Genomic DNA, 20,436 nt, shown 5'->3' with positions numbered 1-20,436 from the left:
CCCACACAAACACTGGGAGAACATACAGACTCTAAACCACAATCCCATTTCAACAGATTTCTAAAGTCTACTATGTATCTACATCTCCCTCTGTAATATATATGTATTTAATTTATTTTAAAATAAAATAGCCAGCCTGAATTTTGGTGCATCTTGACGCTTAACCCCTTTCTGCCATCAGACGTACTATTGCGTCCATGGGGGGTGGGCCCTACTTCCCAAGGACGCAATAGTACGTCATATGCGATCGGCAGCGCTCACGGGGGGAGCGGCGCCGATCGCGGCCGGGTGTCAGCTGCCTATCGCAGCTGACATCCGGCACTATGTGCCAGGAGCGGTCACGGACCGCCCCCGGCACATTAACCCCCGGCACACCGCGATCAAAGATGATCGCGATGTGCCGGCGGTGCAGGGAAGCACCGCGCAGGGAGGGGGCTCCCTGCGGGCTTCCCTGAGACCCCCGCAGCAACGCGATGTAATCGCGTTGCTGCGAGGGTCTTGCCGCCCTCCCTCCCTGCTCCAGGTCCCGGATCCAAGATGGCCGCGGATCCGGGTCCTGCAGGGAGGGAGGTGGCTTCACAGAGCCTGCTCAGAGCAGGCACTGTGAAGCCTGCACTGCTGCATGTCAGATCAGTGATCTGACAGAGTGCTGTGCAAACTGTCAGATCACTGATCTGTGATGTCCCCCCCTGGGACAAAGTAAAAAAGTAAAAAAAAAATTTTCCAAATGTGTAAAAAAAATTAAAAAAAAATATTCCTAAATAATGAAAAAAAAAAAAAAAATATTCCCATAAATACATTTCTTCATCTAAATAAAAAAAAAAAAAAACAATAAAAGTACACATATTTAGTATCGCCGCGTCCGTATCGACTCGCCCTATAAAACTGGCACACTAGTTAACCCCTTCAGTAAACACCGTAAGAAAAAAAAAAAAAAAACGAGGCAAAAAACGACGCTTTATTATCATACCGCCGAACAAAAAGTGGAATAACACGTGATCAAAAAGACAGATATAAACAACCATGGTACCGCTGAAAGCGTCATCTTGTCCCGCAAAAAACGAGCCACCATACAGCATCATCAGCAAAAAAATGAAAAAGTTATAGTCCTGAGAATAAAGCGATGCCAAAATAATTATTTTTTCTATAAAATAGTTTTTATCGTATAAAAGCGCCAAAACATAAAAAAATGATATAAATGAGATGTCGCTGTAATCATACTGACCCGAAGAATAAAACTGCTTTATCAATTTTACCAAACGCGGAACGGTATAAACGCCTCCCCCAAAAGAAATTCATGAATAGCTGGTTTTTGGTCATTCTGTCTCACAAAAATCGGAATAAAAAGCGATCAAAAAATGTCACGTGCCCGAAAATGTTACCAATAAAAACGTCAACTCGTCGCGTAAAAAACAAGACCTCACATGACTGTGTGGACCAAAATATGGAAAAATTATAGCTCTCAAAATGTGGTAACGCAAAAAATATTTTTTGCAATAAAAAGCGTCTTTCAGTGTGTGACGGCTGCCAATCATAAAAATCCGCTAAAAAACCCGCTATAAAAGTAAATCAAACCCCCCTTCATCACCCCCTTAGTTAGGGAAAAATAAAAAAATGTATTTATTTCCATTTTCCCATTAGGGCTAGGGTTAGGGCTAGGGCTAGGGTTAGGGCTAGGGTTAGGGTTAGGGCTAGGGTTAGGGCTAGGGTTAGGGCTAGGGCTAGGGTTAGGGCTAGGGTTAGGGCTAGGGTTAGGGTTAGGGCTAGGGTTAGGGCTAGGGTTAGGGCTAGGGTTAGGGTTAGGGCTAGGGTTAGGGCTAGGGTTAGGGCTAGGGTTAGGGCTAGGGTTAGGGCTAGGGCTAGGGTTAGGGTTGGGGCTAGGGTTAGGGCTAGGGTTAGGGCTAGGGTTAGGGCTACAGTTAGGGTTGGGGCTAAAGTTACAGTTAGGGTTTAGATTACATTTACAGTTGGGAATAGGGTTGGGATTAGGGTTAGGGGTGTGTCAGGGTTAGAGGTGTGGTTAGGGTTACCGTTGGAATTAGGGTTAGGGGAGTGTTTGGATTAGGGTTTCAGTTATAATTGGGGGGTTTCCACTGTTTAGGCACATCAGGGGCTCTCCAAAAGCGACATGGCGTCCGATCTCAATTCCAGCCAATTCTGCGTTGAAAAAGTAAAACAGTGCTTCTTTCCTTCCGAGCTCACCCGTGTGCCCAAACAGGGGTTTACCCCAACATATGGGGTATCAGCGTACTCAGGACAAATAGGACAACAACTGTTGGGGTCCAATTTCTCCTGTTACCCTTGGGAAAATACAAAACTGGGGGCTAAAAAATAATTTTTGTGGGAAAAAAAAGATTTTTTATTTTTACGGCTCTGCGTTATAAACTGTAGTGAAACACTTGGGGTTCAAAGTTCTCACAACACATCTAGATAAGTTCCCGGGGGGGTCTAGTTTCCAATATGGGGTCACTTGTGGGGGGTTTCTACTGTTTAGGTACATTAGGGGCTCTGCAAACGCAATGTGACGCCTGCAGACCATTCCATCTAAGTCTGCATTCAAATGGCACTCCTTCCCTTCCGAGCCCTCCCATGCGCCCAAACAGTGGTTTCCCCCCACATATGGGGTATCAGCGCACTCAGGACAAATTGGACAACACATTTTTGGGTCCAATTTCTCCTGTTACCCTCGGGAAAATACAAAACTGGGGGCTAAAAAATAATTTTTGTGGGAAAAAAATTTTGTTTTATTTTTACGGCTCTCCATTATAAACCTCTGTGAAGCCCTTGGTGGGTCAAAGCGCTCACCACACATCTAGATAAGTTCCTTAGGGGGTCTACTTTCCAAAATGGTGTCACTTGTGGGGGGTTTCTACTGTTTAGGTACATTAGGGGCTCTGCAAACGCAATGTGACGCCTGCAGACCATTCCATCTAAGTCTGCATTCAAATGGCACTCCTTCCCTTCCGAGCCCTCCCATGCGCCCAAACAGTGGTTTCCCCCCACATATGGGGTATCAGCGCACTCAGGACAAATTGGACAACACATTTTTGGGTCCAATTTCTCCTGTTACCCTCGGGAAAATACAAAACTGGGGGCTAAAAAATAATTTTTGTGGGAAAAAAATTTTGTTTTATTTTTACGGCTCTCCATTATAAACCTCTGTGAAGCCCTTGGTGGGTCAAAGTGCTCACCACACATCTAGATAAGTTCCTTAGGGGGTCTACTTTCCAAAATGGTGTCACTTGTGGGGGGTTTCTACTGTTTAGGTACATTAGGGGCTCTGCAAACGCAATGTGACGCCTGCAGACCATTCCATCTAAGTCTGCATTCAAATGGCACTCCTTCCCTTCCGAGCCCTCCCATGCGCCCAAACAGTGGTTTCCCCCCACATATGGGGTATCAGCGCACTCAGGACAAATTGGACAACACATTTTTGGGTCCAATTTCTCCTGTTACCCTCGGGAAAATACAAAACTGGGGGCTAAAAAATAATTTTTGTGGGAAAAAATTTTTGTTTTATTTTTACGGCTCTCCATTATAAACCTCTGTGAAGCCCTTGGTGGGTCAAAGCGCTCACCACACATCTAGATAAGTTCCTTAGGGGGTCTACTTTCCAAAATGGTGTCACTTGTGAGTGGTTTCTACTATTTAGGTACATTAGGGGCTCTGCAAACGCAACATGGCGTCTCATCTCAATTCCTGTTAATTTTGCATTGAAAAGTCAAACGGCGCTCCTTCCTTTCCGAGCTCTCCCATCCGCCCAAACAGTGGTTTACCCCCACATATGGGGTATCAGCGCACTCAGGACAAATTGTACAACAACTATTGGGGTCCAATTTCTTCTCTTACCCTTGGAAAAATAAAAAATTGGGGGCGAAAAGATAATTTTTGTGAAAAAATATGATTTTTTTATTTTTACGGTTCTGCATTATAAACTTCTGTGAAGCACTGGGTGGGTCAAAGTGCTCACCACACCTCTAGATAAGTTCCTTAGGGGGTCTACTTTCCAAAATGGTGTCACTTGTGGGGGGTTTCAATGTTTAGGCACATCAGTGGCTTTCCAAACGCAACATGGCATCCCATCTCAATTCCTGTCAATTTTGCATTGAAAAGTCAAACGGCGCTCCTTCCCTTCCGAGCTCTCCCATCCGCCCAAACAGTGGTTTACCCCCACATATGGGATATCAGCTTACTCAGGACAAATTGTACAACAACTATTGGGGTCCAATTTCTTCTCTTACCCTTGGAAAAATAAAAAATTGGGGGCGAAAAGATAATTTGTGTGAAAAAATATGATTTTTTATTTTTACGGTTCTACATTATAAACTTCTGTGAAGCACTTGGTGGGTGAAAGAGCTCACCACACCTCTATATAAGTTCCTTAGGGGGTCTACTTTCCAAAATGGTGTCACTTGTGGGGGGTTTCAATGTTTAGGCACATCAGGGGCTCTCCAAACGAAACATGGTGTCCCATCTCAATTCCTGTCAATTTTGCATTGAAAAGTCAAATGGCGCTCCTTCGCTTCCGAGCTGTGCCATGCGCCCAAACAGTGGTTTACCCCCACATGTGGGGTATTGGCGTACTCAGGACAAATTGTACAACAATGATTGCAGTCCATTTTCTCCTGTTACCCTTGGTAAAATAAAACAAATTGGAGCTGAATTAAATTTTTTGTGAAAAAAAGTTAAATGTTCATTTTTATTTAAACATTCAAAAAATTCCTGTGAAGCACCAGAAGGGTTAATAAACTTCTTGAATGTGGTTTTAAGCACCTTGAGGGGTGTAGTTTTTAGAATGGTGTCACACTTGGGTATTTTCTATCATATAGACCCCTCAAAATGACTTCAAATGAGATGTGGTCCCTAAAAAAAAATGGTGTTGTAGAAATGAGAAATTGCTGGTCAAATTTTCACCCTTATAACTCCCTAAGAAAAAAAAATTTTGGTTCCAAAATTGTGCTGATGTAAAGTAGACATGTGGGAAATGTTACTTATTAAGTATTTTGTGTGACATATATCTGTGATTTAATTGCATAAAAATTCAAAGTTGGAAAATTGCGAAATTTTCATAATTTTCGCCAAATTTCCGTTTTTTTCACAAATAAACGCAGGTACTATCAAAGAATTTTTACCATTGTCATGAAGTACAATATGTCACGAGAAAACAATGTCAGATTCACTGGGATCCGTTGAAGCGTTCCAGAGTTATAACCTCATAAAGGGACAGTGGTCAGAATTGTAAAAATTGGCCCGGTCATTAACGTGCAAACCACCCTTGGGGGTAAAGGGGTTAAAGTTTGTTTTTTTTAAATCGAAAATGGTGTTTACGAAGTACGTCATCAGCTTTTTTAATGCATGAGAAAAAATGGACAGTTTCATCAGTTTGTTTTTTTTCTCTGATTGGAAAAAAAAAATCTCCACCTTCTACGAGTGAAAAACAGACAGCACACGGACTCCATCTGATTACACTGACCATAGACTTTCATTATGTATTTGGATCCAACACTTGAATCAATATTGGAAATGCTGCAGTGATTTTGCACTCCGAAGAAAAAAAAAAAAACAAAAAAAACACATGGACATGAACAGCCCATATACTGCCAATGGTATGATTGCAAACAGTGGGAAAAAAAAAACACTCTGATAACACTGGTATGTGAATAACTGACATGCGACTGTGCCATGAACATAAAAATCAGGTCAGCTCAGATTAAATCAATGGGAGACGGGGAAGCGTGTGTGCTGGTATACAGTGTTGGTGGCCCATAGCCCCCCGACCGAGAATTAGAGGACAAAGACAATATTTTGTTTTTTTGTTTTTTTAACATTTACATTTTTTTTAATAAAATCATTTGATGCAATTTGATTTCACACAACATCTTGCAGTTTGCCTTTTATAGCTCCTGTGCTGAACAGTTTTTTGCGGGCTGCAGAATGATTTAAGGAGAATCCATCAGTGATCTCATTCTGATGGAGAGTTTATTACGCTCATCTTCCTTTTTCTCAACTCCTCTCAGCTGATTTATAACTACATGAAATTGACTCAAGTTGAACTTTTGGTGGCACCAAAAATAAAAAAAAAATAAAAAATCTACTCCAGCAAGTCTACAGAAAAACACATCCCAAGTTAATTCTGCAAAGTAATACGGGCCATTATGACCAATATTCCGAGTAAAGTCATCTTAAAGCCGAGTTACACTATTACTTACTTTTGATTTATAGTAACGCTGCTCCCCAGAAACCCTCTTGTCTCTTTGTAGGAGATACCACTGGTAGGGGAGCCGGGAAATCCGCTTGTCCTGTGTACGGCAACAAGTGCGACACATTAAATAAGTGACACGAGAAATGTCTTACCTGTACCTTTAATATAGGAAATATTCTAACACCTGCATTATAGCACATAGATCTTTATTTTAAACACTATTATTCATATCTTCTTTGCAGCAAACGCTGCAGCAGGGAAGATATGAATTGTGGCTTCAGCACCAGATGCTGGTACGTGTGGTACCCAGCACGGTGCGTGTGGTACCCAGTGGGCACACGGGCAGCACACGTGTGCCACACTGATGTGCCACAGAAACGTAGGGGCACACGGACACGGATAATTCCGGTACTGGAATAATCTGGACGTGTGACACCGGCCTACAACACATTGCGTTAGCGCAATCCGCTAGGCGCTAAACGGATTGCACTAACGCAATCTGAACCTAGCCTTACTTTGCGCCCTGACTAGGCCTCTTCAGAATGTAAAACTATGGCTCCATCCACACTGGAGAATATACCAAACCTGCATGAATTAGATTTCTACTCACCAGCACACAGGCTGTTTTTTAATTACTTGATAAATACAAATTTTAAAGGGGTGGTCGGGGCGAGAAGAAAAGAAAAAAAAATATTATTGGTTATGTGGGGCTTGTATAGATATAAAAACAAATCATAATCTCCTGCTATCACCCTACTGGATCCAGCTCAAGAGGCTCTGTGGTCTGCACAGAATTGCTGCCACTAATAATTGGCTGCAACGGTTAGATAACTTAGAGCTGCGTGTCAGCCGAAATACATCCAATGACATCTGGTTCAGGTTTATCTGACTGTTGCAACTCATTACAAGCAGGGGTCAAGTGGCTGGTCGATTGATGAGATCGAAGCCTGGTGCAGATCATAGAGCAGAAAATGACTGCAGACTTGCACCCCAAGTGATGACTTGTTGATCAGTGGCGGTCACATCGCTAGGACCTGCACCGATCGGCAGCAACGTGTAACCTGGTTACAAGATGAGAACAGGTGGGACGCCCGACCACTATTGTATTCTCTATGCAGTTCAGCGCCAAATTAAACAAGGAAAAATTTTCTGACTTGGGACCCGCACAGATCTGTATGCGGTCACCTGTCCAGAGCACTGCTACATCTGCAGAGAAAACAGGAATATTATCAAAACTGTAGCAAGCAGCTCAGTGACACATTGCTGGAATCAGGGTCTCTGTCTCTACACCCTGCTGCTCTCAGAATAGGTGGCAAAACCTGGTGACAGAGGAGTTATGTGCCGGATTCTCTCCAGATAAACCTGTGCAGATGACACCTCTGCGGTGGGAAAACCGTCACCGCTCGTCAGTAATAGGATAAGACTATAGTATATATATAGCTTATAAGAATACAGCCGCCGCCCGGTGTGACCTGTGCACAGCACTCACCTTGCCCCCGTTAGTCAAGCGGTTAATATATATGGTGGACAGCCCGGGCACCATGAGGCAGCCGGCCATAAGCGCCACCCCGGGCAGGATCTCATACCACATGGCGCCGCTTCTCCAGGGAGACTCTCACTGACTGACTGCTGCACCACAGACCCGACAGCAGCTCAGGGTCACAGCGCTCGCCCAGCATGCTCTGCGCTAATAATGACACACATGTCCGCCATATTTGTTACTGGCAGGGTCGCTAACAAATAAACGAATGACGATTTATAAACCGCTATATTTTCACTCGGTGTCTATGGTTGATGTCAATTTATTGATAGGATATTATTTTGTGTAAAATGGAGAAAATAAAATATTTGCCCATGTCAACAATGGCGCCTGAATACCGGAAGTAAAGGAGTAACAAAATCTCGCGACATTTACGCGAGAATTGACATCGCTAGAGAAAAAAAAGTGAACGCACAGCAACAGATGACGTCAGTGCGCAGCCATGTTTTGAAGGGAAAAGTTACTACAGATGATAGGTAACCTATGCGTAGAAACAAGTTGTGCGACCAAGCGAGAAGCGCACGGTGCTCCGGCCTCCAGTGTCCACAGAGAACGGCTCGGGATTTCGCCGTTGGTATCGGTTAGTATGTGTTAGGTGATTCCACGCCCAATGTGGCGGCTGGATGGTGCTACTGCTGGTCACGTGACGCGGTGCTCGTCCAATCACAGGACGCGGCAGGAGACTGAGAAGTGCAGCGCTGGAGTCAGTTACTAGGTAGTTGTGGCCGTCAGCGCTGGTGTCCGCCTGCAAGAAGAGAACCATGAAGGAAGACAAGGAGAACACGAAGCCCAGGGAGAGGCGAGGGGAGCAGGAGGAAGGAGACCGGCCCGAGAGGGTGAAGGAGAAGAAGGAGGTCATGAGCAAGGTGAGGACGAGGCCTCCTGCTGCACACATGGAGCCATAGTGACACTTGTCAGCGGGATGCATCTGTCACCCGTGCGGGCTGAGTATGTATAGCTGCTGGCACCAGTGAGCCGTGTGTGTGGTCATTGGGGGAGCCTCCGTGTGTGTGGTCACTGGGGGGGCCTCCGTGTGTGTGGTCATTGGGGGAGCCTCCGTGTGTGTGGTCACTGGGGGGGCCTCCGTGTGTGTGGTCACTGGGGGGGCCTCCGTGTGTGTGGTCACTGGGGGAGCCTCCGTGTGTGTGGTCACTGGGGGAGCCTCCGTGTGTGTGGTCACTGGGGGAGCCTCCGTGTGTGTGGTCACTGGGGTGGCCTCCGAGTGTGTGGTCACTGGGGGGGCCTCCGTGTGTGTGGTCACTGGGGGAGCCTCCGTGTGTGTGGTCACTGGGGGAGCCTCCGTGTGTGTGGTCACTGGGGGAGCCTCCGTGTGTGTGGTCACTGGGGTGGCCTCCGTGTGTGTGGTCACTGGGGGAGCCTCCGTGTGTGTGGTCACTGGGGGGGCCTCCGTGTGTGTGGTCACTGGGGGGGCCTCCGTGTGTGTGGTCACTGGGGGAGCCTCCGTGTGTGTGGTCACTGGGGGGGCCTCCGTGTGTGTGGTCACTGGGGGAGCCTCCGTGTGTGTGGTCACTGGGGGAGCCTCCGTGTGTGTGGTCATGTGTGGGAGCCTGTGGGGTGTGTGTGGTCATGGGGGGAGCCTGTGGAGGGGGGGTGTCATGGGGGGAGCCTGTGGAGGGGGGGGTGTCATGGGGGGAGCCTGTTGGGGGGGTGTCATGGGGGGAGCCTGTGGTGTCATTGGGAGAGGGGGTGTCTTGGGGGGAGCCTGTGGGGTGTGTGTGTGTGGTCATGGGGGGGGAGCCTGTGGGGTGTGTGTGGTCATGGGGGGGGGAGCCTGTGGGGTGTGTGTGTGTGGTCATGGGGGGGGGAGCCTGTGGGTGTGTGTGTGTGGTCATGGGGGGGAGCCTGTGGAGTGTGTGTGTGTGGTCATGGGGGGGAGCCTGTGGGGTGTGTGTGTGTGTGGTCATGGGGGGGAGCCTGTGGGGTGTGTGGTCATGGGGGGGGAGCCTGTGGGGTGTGTGTGTGGTCATGGGGGGGGGGAGCCTGTGGGGTGTGTGTGTGTGGTCATGGGGGGGAGCCTGTGGGGGGTGTGTGTGTGGTCATGGGGGGGGGAGCCTGTGGGGTGTGTGTGGTCATGGGGGGGGAGCCTGTGGGGGGGGTGTGTGTGGTCATGGGGGGGGGGGAGCCTGTGGGGTGTGTGTGTGGTCATGGGGGGGGGGGGGAGCCTGTGGGGTGTGTGTATGTGTGTGTGGTCATGGGGGGGGGGGGAGCCTGTGGGGTGTGTGTATGTGTGTGTGGTCATGGGGGTGGAGCCTGTGGGGTGTGTGTATGTGTGTGTGGTCATGGGGGGGGAGCCTGTGGGGTGTGTGTGTATGTGTGTGTGGTCATGGGGGGGGGGAGCCTGTGGGGTGTGTGTGTGTGTGGTCATGGGGGGGGGGAGCCTGTGGGGTGTGTGTGTGTGTGGTCATGGGGGGGGAGCCTGTGGGGTGTGTGTGTGTGGTCATGGGGGGGGGGGGGAGCCTGTGGGGTGTGTGTGTGTGTGTGGTCATGGGGTGGGAGCCTGTGGGGTGTGTGTGTGTGTGTGGTCATGGGGGTGAGCCTGTGGGGTGTGTGTGTGTGTGGTCATGGGGGGGGAGCCTGTGGGGTGTGTGTGTGTGTGTGGTCATGGGGGGGGAGCCTGTGGGGTGTGTGTGTGGTGTCATGGGGGGGAGCCTGTGGGGTGTGTGTGTGTGGTCATGGGGGGGGAGCCTGAGGGGTGTGTGTGTAGTCATGGGAGGGAGCCTGTGGGGGGGATGTAGTCATGGAGGGGAACCTGTGGGGTGTGTGTGGTCATGGGGGGAGCTTGTGGGGTATGTGTGTGGTCATGGGGGGAGCCTGTGGGGTATGTGTGTGGTCATGGAGGGGAGCCTGTGGGGTATGTGTGTGGTCATGGGGGGGAGCCTGTGGGGTATGTGTGTGGTCATGGGGGGGAGCCTGTGGGGTATGTGTGTGGTCATGGGGGGAGCCTGTGTGTGTGGGGGGGTAGAGTGTAGTCATGGGGGAGCATGTGTTGGGGGTAGCCTGCGGGTTGTGTGTGTGGGGGTGCAGTCATGAGGGAGCCTGTGGAGGTGGGAGTGTAGTCATGGGGGAGCATGTGTGGGGGTGTAATTACGGGGTAGCCTGCGGGCTGTGTGGGTGCGGTCACGGTGGATCCTGCGGGCTGTGTGGGTGCGGTCACGGTGGAGCCTGCGGGCTGTGTGGGTGCGGTCACGGTGGAGCCTGCGGGCTGTGTGGGTGCGGTCACGGTGGAGCCTGCGGGCTGTGGGGGTGTAATTACGGGGTAACCTGCAGGCTGTGGGTGCGGTCACGGTGGAGCCTGCGGGCTGTGTGGGTGCGGTCACGGTGGAGCCTGCGGGCTGTGTGTGTTGTAACTGGCACGCACCGCCCACCCCTTGGCGGGTATTGCGCACATTAAGAGCATTGCTTACCTATAGATGCTACTGCGCATGCATCAGCGCCATTTTTTTAAAATTGTGAGCAAAGAAAAAATGTGCAGGAACTTTTGGATATCCATGGTTACGAACCCTAGCAACTAATGAACTGTCACTTTATCAGTGCACGAAACCATGGATACCTAAGGTCCTGCAATGCCTGCACAATAAGGAAAGAGACATAGCAAAACTATACTAAGTTCTAATTGGAGGTGTTTGCTAGTATTATTATTATTACTACACACACTATATATTGGGATAGGATCTTGGACATGGGAATATATATTGGAGGGGGAGCATGATGGGTGAAATGAACCACTTCTAATATGTTGTGATACGTTTTTACTCCCATTTAACCCCTTACTGACCACCATTACGTCTTTTTACTGACCTGAGATGTAAGAGAATAGCCTCCCCATACAGGTGACAATCCAGCAGCTGCCGGCTGTACACTATAGCTGACAACTTGCTGCATCAGCCATGATCAGTGTTGACACTGTCAATATCTGTTTAACTCCTTAGGCTGCCGTCACACTAGCAGTATTTGGTCAGTATTTTACATCAGTATTTGTAAGCCAAAACCAGGAGTGGAACAATTAGAGGAAAAGTATAATAGAAACATATGCTCCACTTCTGTATTTATCATCCACTCCTGGTTTTGGCTTACAAATACTGATGTAAAATACTGACCAAATACTGCTAGTGTGACGGCAGCTTTAGATGCTGCTCTCAATAGTGACTACATATAAATGGCTAACAGAGTGTGGCTTCTCCCTCTTTAACCCCATCGGCCCCCTGCAATCATGATTGTGTGGTCCTGATGTTTGCCATGGCATTTCACGGCCAAATAATGGCCTTAGTCTCCTGGCTATAGCGGCCTATTCAGAAGTTAGCGACATTTAGGTGGTAAAAATACACATTTTCATTCCGGTCATGTCACTTTGCATTAATTCCTGAAAAGCACCTGAAGGGTTAATAAACTACCTGACAACAGTTCTCAGTATGTAAGGGGGTGTTTTTAAAATGGTATCACTTTTGGGGGTTTTCCAATATATAGGACCCTTAAAGTCACTTCAAACATGGATAGATCCCTCAAAAAAATAAATTTTACTTCCTAAAATGCTAGCAAAACACAGTAACATTTTACAGATGGTGCTGATGTAAAGCAGACTTGAGGGAAATGTTATTTATTAATGCTTTTCTGTGGTATGACTATCTGGATTAAAGGGATAATCATTCAAAGTTTGAAAATTGCTATTTTTTTTTACATTTTTGTCAAATTTCTGATTTATTTTTTTTTGTAAATAAACACTAAACATATCAACCTGAATTTACCATTATCATCTATAATATAACGCTGGGAGCGTCACTCTGTCCGAAGCCTCTATAGACTGCGCAAGCGCCGGCGCAGTCTGGGCCTCACAGAGCGACGCTCCCGGGAGATCGCGGTGTGCGTTCACACTGAACGCACACCGCGATCTCCACCGCAGAAGCAGGGACCGCCAGGAGGGTGAGTATCGGCCTATATTCACCTGTCCCCGTTCCATCGCTGAGCAGCGCCATCTTCCCGGTCTCCGGCCTGTGACCTTCAGTTCAGAGGGCGTGATGACGCGCTTAATGCGCGCCGCCCTCTGACTGAACCGTCACAGCCAGGAGACCGGGAAGATGGCGGCGCTCAGCGATGGAACGCCGGACAGGTGAGTATAGTAAATGCTGGGGGGGCCTGAGCTGGTGGCGATACTGGCACCTGACCCCCACAGCGCGCCAGTGTCCCCGCCTGCTCAGGCCCCCCAGCACTCGGCGCCGAGCGGGTCAGAGGCAGTATGGGGACGCAGGATGGAGCAGCACATAAGGATGGGGACGCAGGATGCAGCAGCACATAAGGATGGGGACGCAGGATGGAGCAGCACATAAGGATGGGGACGCAGGATGGAGCAGCACATAACAGTATGGGGACGCAGGATGGAGCAGCACATAAGGATGGGGACGCAGGATGGAGCAGCACATAACAGTATGGGGACGCAGGATGGAGCAGCACATAAGGATGGGGACGCAGGATGGAGCAGCACATAAGGATGGGGACGCAGGATGCAGCAGCACATAAGGATGGGGACGCAGGATGGAGCAGCACATAACAGTATGGGGACGCAGGATGGAGCAGCACATAAGGATGGGGACGCAGGATGGGAGCAGCACATAAGGATGGGGACGCAGGATGGAGCAGCACATAACAGGATGGGGACGCAGGATGGAGCAGCACATAACAGGATGGGGACACAGGATGGGAGCAGCACATAAGGATGGGGACGCAGGATGGAGCAGCACATAACAGGATTGGGACGCAGGATGGAGCAGCACATAAGGATGGGGACGCAGGATGGGAGCAGCACATAAGGATGGGGACGCAGGATGGAGCAGCACATAACAGGATGGGGACACAGGATGGAACAGCACATAAGGATGGGGACGCAGGATGGGAGCAGCACATAAGGATGGGGACGCAGGATGGAGCAGCACATAAGGATGGGGACGCAGGATGGAGCAGCACATAAGGATGGGGACGCAGGATGCAGCATGAACATAAGGATGGGGACGCAGGATGCAGCATGAACATAAGGATGGGGACGCAGGATGCAGCATGAACATAAGGATGGGGACGCAGGATGCAGCAGCACATAAGGATGGGGACGCAGGATGCAGCATGAACATAAGGATGGGGACGCAGGATGGGAGCAGCACATAAGGATGGGGACGCAGGATGCAGCAGCGCATGACAGGATGGGGACGCATGATGGGAGCAGCACATAAGGATGGGGACGCAGGATGGAGCAGCACATAAGGATGGGGACGCAGGATGCAGCAGCACATAAGGATGGGGATGCAGGATGCAGCAGCACATAAGGATGGGGACGCAGGATGCAGCAGCACATAAGGATGGGGACGCAGGATGGAGCAGCGCATGACAGGATGGGGACGCAGGATGGAGCAGCGCATGACAGGATGGGGACGCAGGATGGAGCAGCGCATGACAGGATGGGGACGCAGGATGGAGCAGCGCATGACAGGATGGGGACGCAGGATGGAGCAGCACATGACAGGATGGGGACGCAGGATGGGAGCAGCGCATCGCAGGATGGGAGCAGCGCATCGCAGGATGGGAGCAGCGCATCGCAGGATGGGAGCAGCGCATCACAGGATGGGGACGCAGGATGGGAGCAGCGCATGACAGGATGGGGACGCAGGATGGGAGCAGCGCATGACAGGATGGGGACGCAGGATGGAGCAGCACATGACAGGATGGGGACGCAGGATGGAGCAGCGCATGACAGGATGGGGACCCAGGATGGAGACAATATACCAATATAAATGCTCGCCACCCGGGCGTAGAACGGGTTCAATAGCTAGTAAAGTATAATGTGCCATGAAAAAACCATCTCAAAATCACTGGAATATGTTGAAGTGTTTCAGTTATTACCACATAAAGTGACACTGGTCAGATTTAAAAAATTTGGCGCTGGCACTAGGGTTAAATCAGTAAAATCTTAAAAGGCCGTTCTCACATTAGAAGGTTATAGCATATGACTAGCATATACCATAATGTTTAGGATAGTATGAATAGAGGCCCCAGGGTCCCTTGCACAGCCTCGCTCCTGACAACTGCTGTATACGCTTTCATTCTGAAGGTATTTTGCATCGCAGTAAATAGACCAGGCAGTGATAACATTTCCAGTGAAATTCTTATTGTGGAAAGGTCACATTGACCAGTTTCAGCATGGGCCATTTACCTACGTTGCTGACCAAGCACGTTTTTTCTTCTTCATATATGCAGTCTAATGACATGTAAAGGTGTTTTTTTTTTGTTTTGTTTTTTTTTTATTTGAATGTTGCATCTTTTTTTAATGATATATAGAGTTTTATTTTTATTCACAGTGCACGGACTGGCTCGGCGCCTCTCCTGACCTGAGCGTGACAGCGTGATGTATTTCTGTGCAGCTATCACGCTCAGGATTGGAGATCCGATGGTTGGTCAGTCCGAGGATTCCAATGCGATCCTCACATGAGAAATACGGCCGTCTGTCTGCCCCCCTGACTGTGTACACAGCACTTGTATAGCGCTGTGTATACAGCCGCAGAGGAGGCAGATATGGTAATAAACCCTCTGTGCCTTCTCTATGGGGACTGCTGCTGTCTCGGCACGCTGGGTCCCTGCTCTCGCAGCTTCACGATGATCGTGTGTGGTTGTGGTACAATGTAGTGACATTTTACAACATCACTGCAGAGTATGAGCCTGAAAGCCCATGTATTTATAGTCTGTCTGCAGTCAGGACGCTCTTAAAATAAAATTATCATTATTTTTCAGCTATATAGTCTACTTTGGTTTGTTGGAGAGCTACGGATTTTCCTACATTACGAATGAAGCTTTATTTAAACTAGAAGTTTTTGTTTTTAAAGGTTGTGATCCGTCGTTTGCCTCCAAGTCTTACCAAAGAACAGCTGGAAGAGCATCTTCAGCCTCTGCCAGAACATGACTATTTTGAGTTTTTTGCAAATGACACCAGGTAATAATCATTAGTTTTGGCACAGTCCTCTCTAGTTATCAGTAAATCTTCACCTTTGCAGTCTATTCCTTTTTGTTACTTGTAGTTTTGTCTAATTCTAATGTCTTCTTGTTCCTTAGCTTATTTCCTCATATGTTCTCACGGGCATATATCAATTTCAAAAGTCCAGAGGACATCATGTTATTCAGAGATCGATTCGATGGCTATGTGTTCATTGATCATAGAGGTACGGTATGTTGTCTATATTATCTCTGCTGACTTCAGTATTCGACATATAGAAGGTTTAAGTTGGATTATTGGTAGAATCATATTAAACGTCACATGCCTCTCACCCATACTAATATTGTTAGACTGCCCCATCCTGTACCTTGAAAATTGGTACAGGACACCCTAATCTCCCGTTTCTTCTTCCTGAAGAGGAATCCTACATGTAAACGTTCACACTGCTGCTTCATAGAGCTCCATGGGAAAAACGGAAGCAACTGCTGTCTTGCTCCTGAGAGTAAATGGAGACCTGTGAGCCCAGAGTGGTGTGTGGACTCAGTAGTAAGGCTTTGTGTCCGTACATTGCTCTGATAGTGAATGTAAGCTCCCACAAACCTACTATTGAACCTGTACATTACTCTGTTCATGTAGCTCATGCAAGATCTGTGCATTTCAGGACTTGGACCTTTACCGATCAGCAAGACTATGCAACGCATGCAATATATAAAATAACTCTATTTGCAAAATAATAGATACATTTTAAGTGAGTTTGCCTTCAGATAGAATATATATTGGGTGTTAATGTAAACCATAATTGTATTCCTTTTTATCACAGGTCAAGAATATCCAGCTATTGTGGAATTCGCCCCTTTTCAAAAAGTAGCAAAAAGGAAAAACAAGAAGAAGGATTCCAAGACTGGGACTATTGATGATGGTAAGCATGACTGATATCAACCCATTTAAAAAAACTTTCTGCATTATCTCAGGGTGTTTTTTTTTACCACTGTTTAAGGACTTTAACTCTAATTGTCAGGTTTTACAATTTAGTTTCTTTTTTGCTTACATTCAGATATTCAGGGTTTTCGAATGGAAAGTTGTCTAAAATTTTGTACATAACTTTCTATGAGAGTTGAAATTCTGGTGGCGCAAATGAACATACTAAAAACAGGGCTAAATGCTATGTGAACTGTAAGGAGGGCTTTATCATAAGTGGCTCAGGCTGCTGCTCCCTCATGCTTTACATTGCAGTTCTGTTTGTTCAGACAGAACTTTGTTTCTAAGTGCTGTCCCCTACGGACTACCCCTTTTTAAAGTGAACCTGTCAGCATTTTGGTAGAGGAAAGATGACACTGGAGGTGCCTGCACAGTAGCAGCGATCGGAACAATGCTACTGTGCAGGCACCGCCAGCACAATCTTGATTGAACCTTTTTTTTTTGTCTTTACAAAAATGGCGCCTGCACAGTAGCATCTATTGGAACGCAATAGATGCTACGCCATTTTGATATATATATATATATATATTTTATTTGTACAACAAAACTATATTTCTAAATAACATAAGAGCCATAATATCCACTTTATCATGCTGCAGCACATCAGTGCCTGATGAATGTGATTTTAAAATTTTTTTTTTTATCAAGCCATAATTCTCTGTTGTATCTAAAATAGGGGCCGGGTCACTGAGGGATCAGGGGGCCGGGTCACTGAGGGATCAGGGGGCCGGGTCACTGAGGGATCAGTGACCTGTCATAAGCCCATACAGATGCATATAACAGCAGAGCACGACATAAAGAGCCACCCCACCCCCACAGGCCGCCTGGAGCACAAGAATCTCATAATCTGAAAATACAGATTAAATAGCACCACAAGATGGATTTCATCAACCAAGGCATCATGTTAATCAGTATAATGACTCCAACCTGACAGTGTCTGTAGGTTACTGAACACAATCCTGCTGACAGGTTCCCTTTAAATACTATGTACCGCAGTGTAAAATAAAAAAAATCAAACAATCACCTCCTGCACCACCGATGATCCAGGAATGTCCCCCAGGGTGTCCCAGGACTTGTGTACACAGGGAGTTGTAACGGTCACTGCTTGCTACACAATGCGCGGCTTTGATCCCTCACAAGCAGAACACACAAGCTGTAGAGCTGGCTGTCAACCCTTGTGCTGGGGAGTGATTACAGTCGGGTTCATTGTGTAGTGATCATTGACTAAGTAAAACGTACATTTCCCCTTTTTGCCACTGTTCCAGGATTTAAATACTATCTGCTTGCAGGTTAACCACATAAATAGCGTTTCCGGAAGTGACAGGTTCCATTAAAACCTTGGTTTGGTGTATTTCACTGTACCTACTGTAAAATATCTTGTGGTGTAATTTATCTATTTTTCCATTTCTCCTTTTTTAGATCCAGAATACAGAAAGTTCTTGGATTCATACAGTATGGATGAAAAGAAGCTTACTTCCACCCCAGAGACACTGTTGGAAGAAATAGAGGCGAAAAACAAAGAAATGATAGGTATTCTGAAATAAGGACTAGTTCAATAACCCGTTTCACTTGTACAAGCAAGCACTGCGCAGGAGTCAACTTTATACTGCCATGTCTCTGACTATTAAAGGGAATGTTACATCAGAAAATGACCTGTTGTTTATATTAGGTTTTCATGATAAATGTATTTTTAAACAATATTTGACAATTTGTGTTTTTCCATAGCAAAATTTATAATAAAAATGAGAAATGTTGCAATTTTCACACTAACCACTGCAGTTCTTTTAGACCTTAATTTCTTTTGTGATGCATAGGCTATTGTGAAGGGAAGAGGCGCAGGGTCAGCTGTGACATTCCCTATTGTGAATGATGAATCCTGTGTAAGGCCACGTTCAGTATTTGGTGAGTATTTTACCCCAGTATTTGTAAGCCAAAACCAGGTGAGGAGCAATCAGAGGAAAAGTATAATAGAAACACGTCACCTCTTCTGTATTTATCACCCACTCCTGGTTTTGGCTTACAAATACTGAACGTGGCCTTACAGAGCTGGTAACTGGCATTGTAATCCTGCCTCTTCAGCCCGGTTGTATGACTCTAAAATAGCCCCAGTGGCCAGTGTGAAAATTGCAAGATTGCTCATTTTAGTCTTTTAAAATAAAGATCGTGATGTTAATTTTTTATTTATTTTTTTAATCACAAGAACCTGATTTAAACCAGAAGTCATTTTCTGAGGACACATTCCATTTAAAGGGGCTTATCCAGCTAAATAAAAATTGATTTTGATGTGATGAAAATTTTAAATGTTAGAAGTTCATGAAAGGGGCTCGATTTATAAGTAGGTTGATAAGTTGTATTAATTTTAAACACATCTAAAGTGCATAATACGTAGCTGCACAGGGACTTGAAGCAAATAATAAGAACATTATTATTATTTATTGTTATAGCGCCATTTATTCCATGGCGCTTTACATGTGAGGAGGGGTATACATAATAAAAACAAGTACAATAATCTTAAACAATACAAGTCATAACTGGTACAGGAGGAGTGAGGACCCTGCCCGCGAAGGCTCACAATCTACTAGGGATGGGTGAGAATACAGTAGGTGAGGATAGAGCTGGTCGTGCAGCGGTTTGGTCGATCGGTGGTTACTGCAGGTTGTAGGCTTGTCGGAAGAGGTGGGTCTTCAGGTTCTTTTTGAAGGTTTCGATGGTAGGCGAGAGTCTGATGTGTTGTGGTAGAGGGTTCCAGAGTAGGGGTGATAAGCGAGAGAAATCTTGTATACGATTGTGGGAAGAGGAGATAAGAGGGGAGTAGAGTAGGAGGTCTTGTGAGGATCGGAGGTTGCGTGTAGGTAAGTACCGGGAGACGAGGTCATAGATGTATGGAGGAGACGGGTTGTGGATGGCTTTGTACATCATGGTTAGGGTTTTGTAGTGGAGTCTCTGGGTAATGGGGAGCCAGTGAAGGGATTGACAGAGGGGAGAGGCCGGGGAATAGCGGGGGGACAGGTGGATTAGTCGGGCAGCAGAGTTTAGAATAGATTGGAGGGGTGCGAGAGTGTTAGAGGGGAGGCCACAGAGCAGGAGGTTGCAGTAACATAGTAACATAGTTAGTAAGGCCGAAAAAAGACATTTGTCCATCCAGTTCAGCCTATATTCCATCATAATAAATCCCCAGATCTACGTCCTTCTACAGAACCTAATAATTGTATGATACAATATTGTTCTGCTCCAGGAAGACATCCAGGCCTCTCTTGAACCCCTCGACTGAGTTCGCCATCACCACCTCCTCAGGCAAGCAATTCCAGATTCTCACTGCCCTAACAGTAAAGAATCCTCTTCTATGTTGGTGGAAAAACCTTCTCTCCTCCAGACGCAAAGAATGCCCCCTTGTGCCCGTCACCTTCCTTGGTATAAATAGATCCTCAGCGAGATATTTGTATTGTCCCCTTATATACTTATACATGGTTATTAGATCGCCCCTCAGTCGTCTTTTTTCTAGACTAAATAATCCTAATTTCGCTAATCTATCTGGGTATTGTAGTTCTCCCATCCCCTTTATTAATTTTGTTGCCCTCCTTTGTACTCTCTCTAGTTCCATTATATCCTTCCTGAGCACCGGTGCCCAAAACTGGACACAGTACTCCATGTGCGGTCTAACTAGGGATTTGTACAGAGGCAGTATAATGCTCTCATCATGTGTATCCAGACCTCTTTTAATGCACCCCA

General features: G+C 47.0%; 1 protein-coding gene across 2 annotated transcripts in view; it reads left to right on the top strand.

Moving 5' to 3' along the window:
* Positions 1–8,183: 8,183 nt before the first annotated feature.
* UPF3B (UPF3B regulator of nonsense mediated mRNA decay) overlaps positions 8,184–20,436 on the top strand; it is a 41,696-nt gene continuing 29,443 nt past the window's right edge. The window contains exons 1-6 of one of the 2 annotated variants that reach the window (XM_069747105.1): positions 8,184–8,322; positions 8,412–8,608; positions 15,623–15,729; positions 15,849–15,955; positions 16,550–16,648; positions 18,127–18,237. In XM_069747105.1, coding sequence (XP_069603206.1) covers positions 8,504–8,608; positions 15,623–15,729; positions 15,849–15,955; positions 16,550–16,648; positions 18,127–18,237 — 529 coding nt within the window. In that variant the 5' untranslated portion in view covers positions 8,184–8,322; positions 8,412–8,503. Of the gene's footprint in view, positions 8,323–8,371; positions 8,609–15,622; positions 15,730–15,848; positions 15,956–16,549; positions 16,649–18,126; positions 18,238–20,436 lie in introns of those variants that run through there. The other variant, XM_069747106.1, reaches the window with a different exon arrangement.

The sequence above is a fragment of the Ranitomeya imitator genome, chromosome 2 (assembly GCF_032444005.1).
Source record: "Ranitomeya imitator isolate aRanImi1 chromosome 2, aRanImi1.pri, whole genome shotgun sequence".
NCBI lineage: Eukaryota > Metazoa > Chordata > Amphibia > Anura > Dendrobatidae > Ranitomeya > Ranitomeya imitator.
This window is presented reverse-complemented; position numbering and strand designations above follow the sequence as displayed.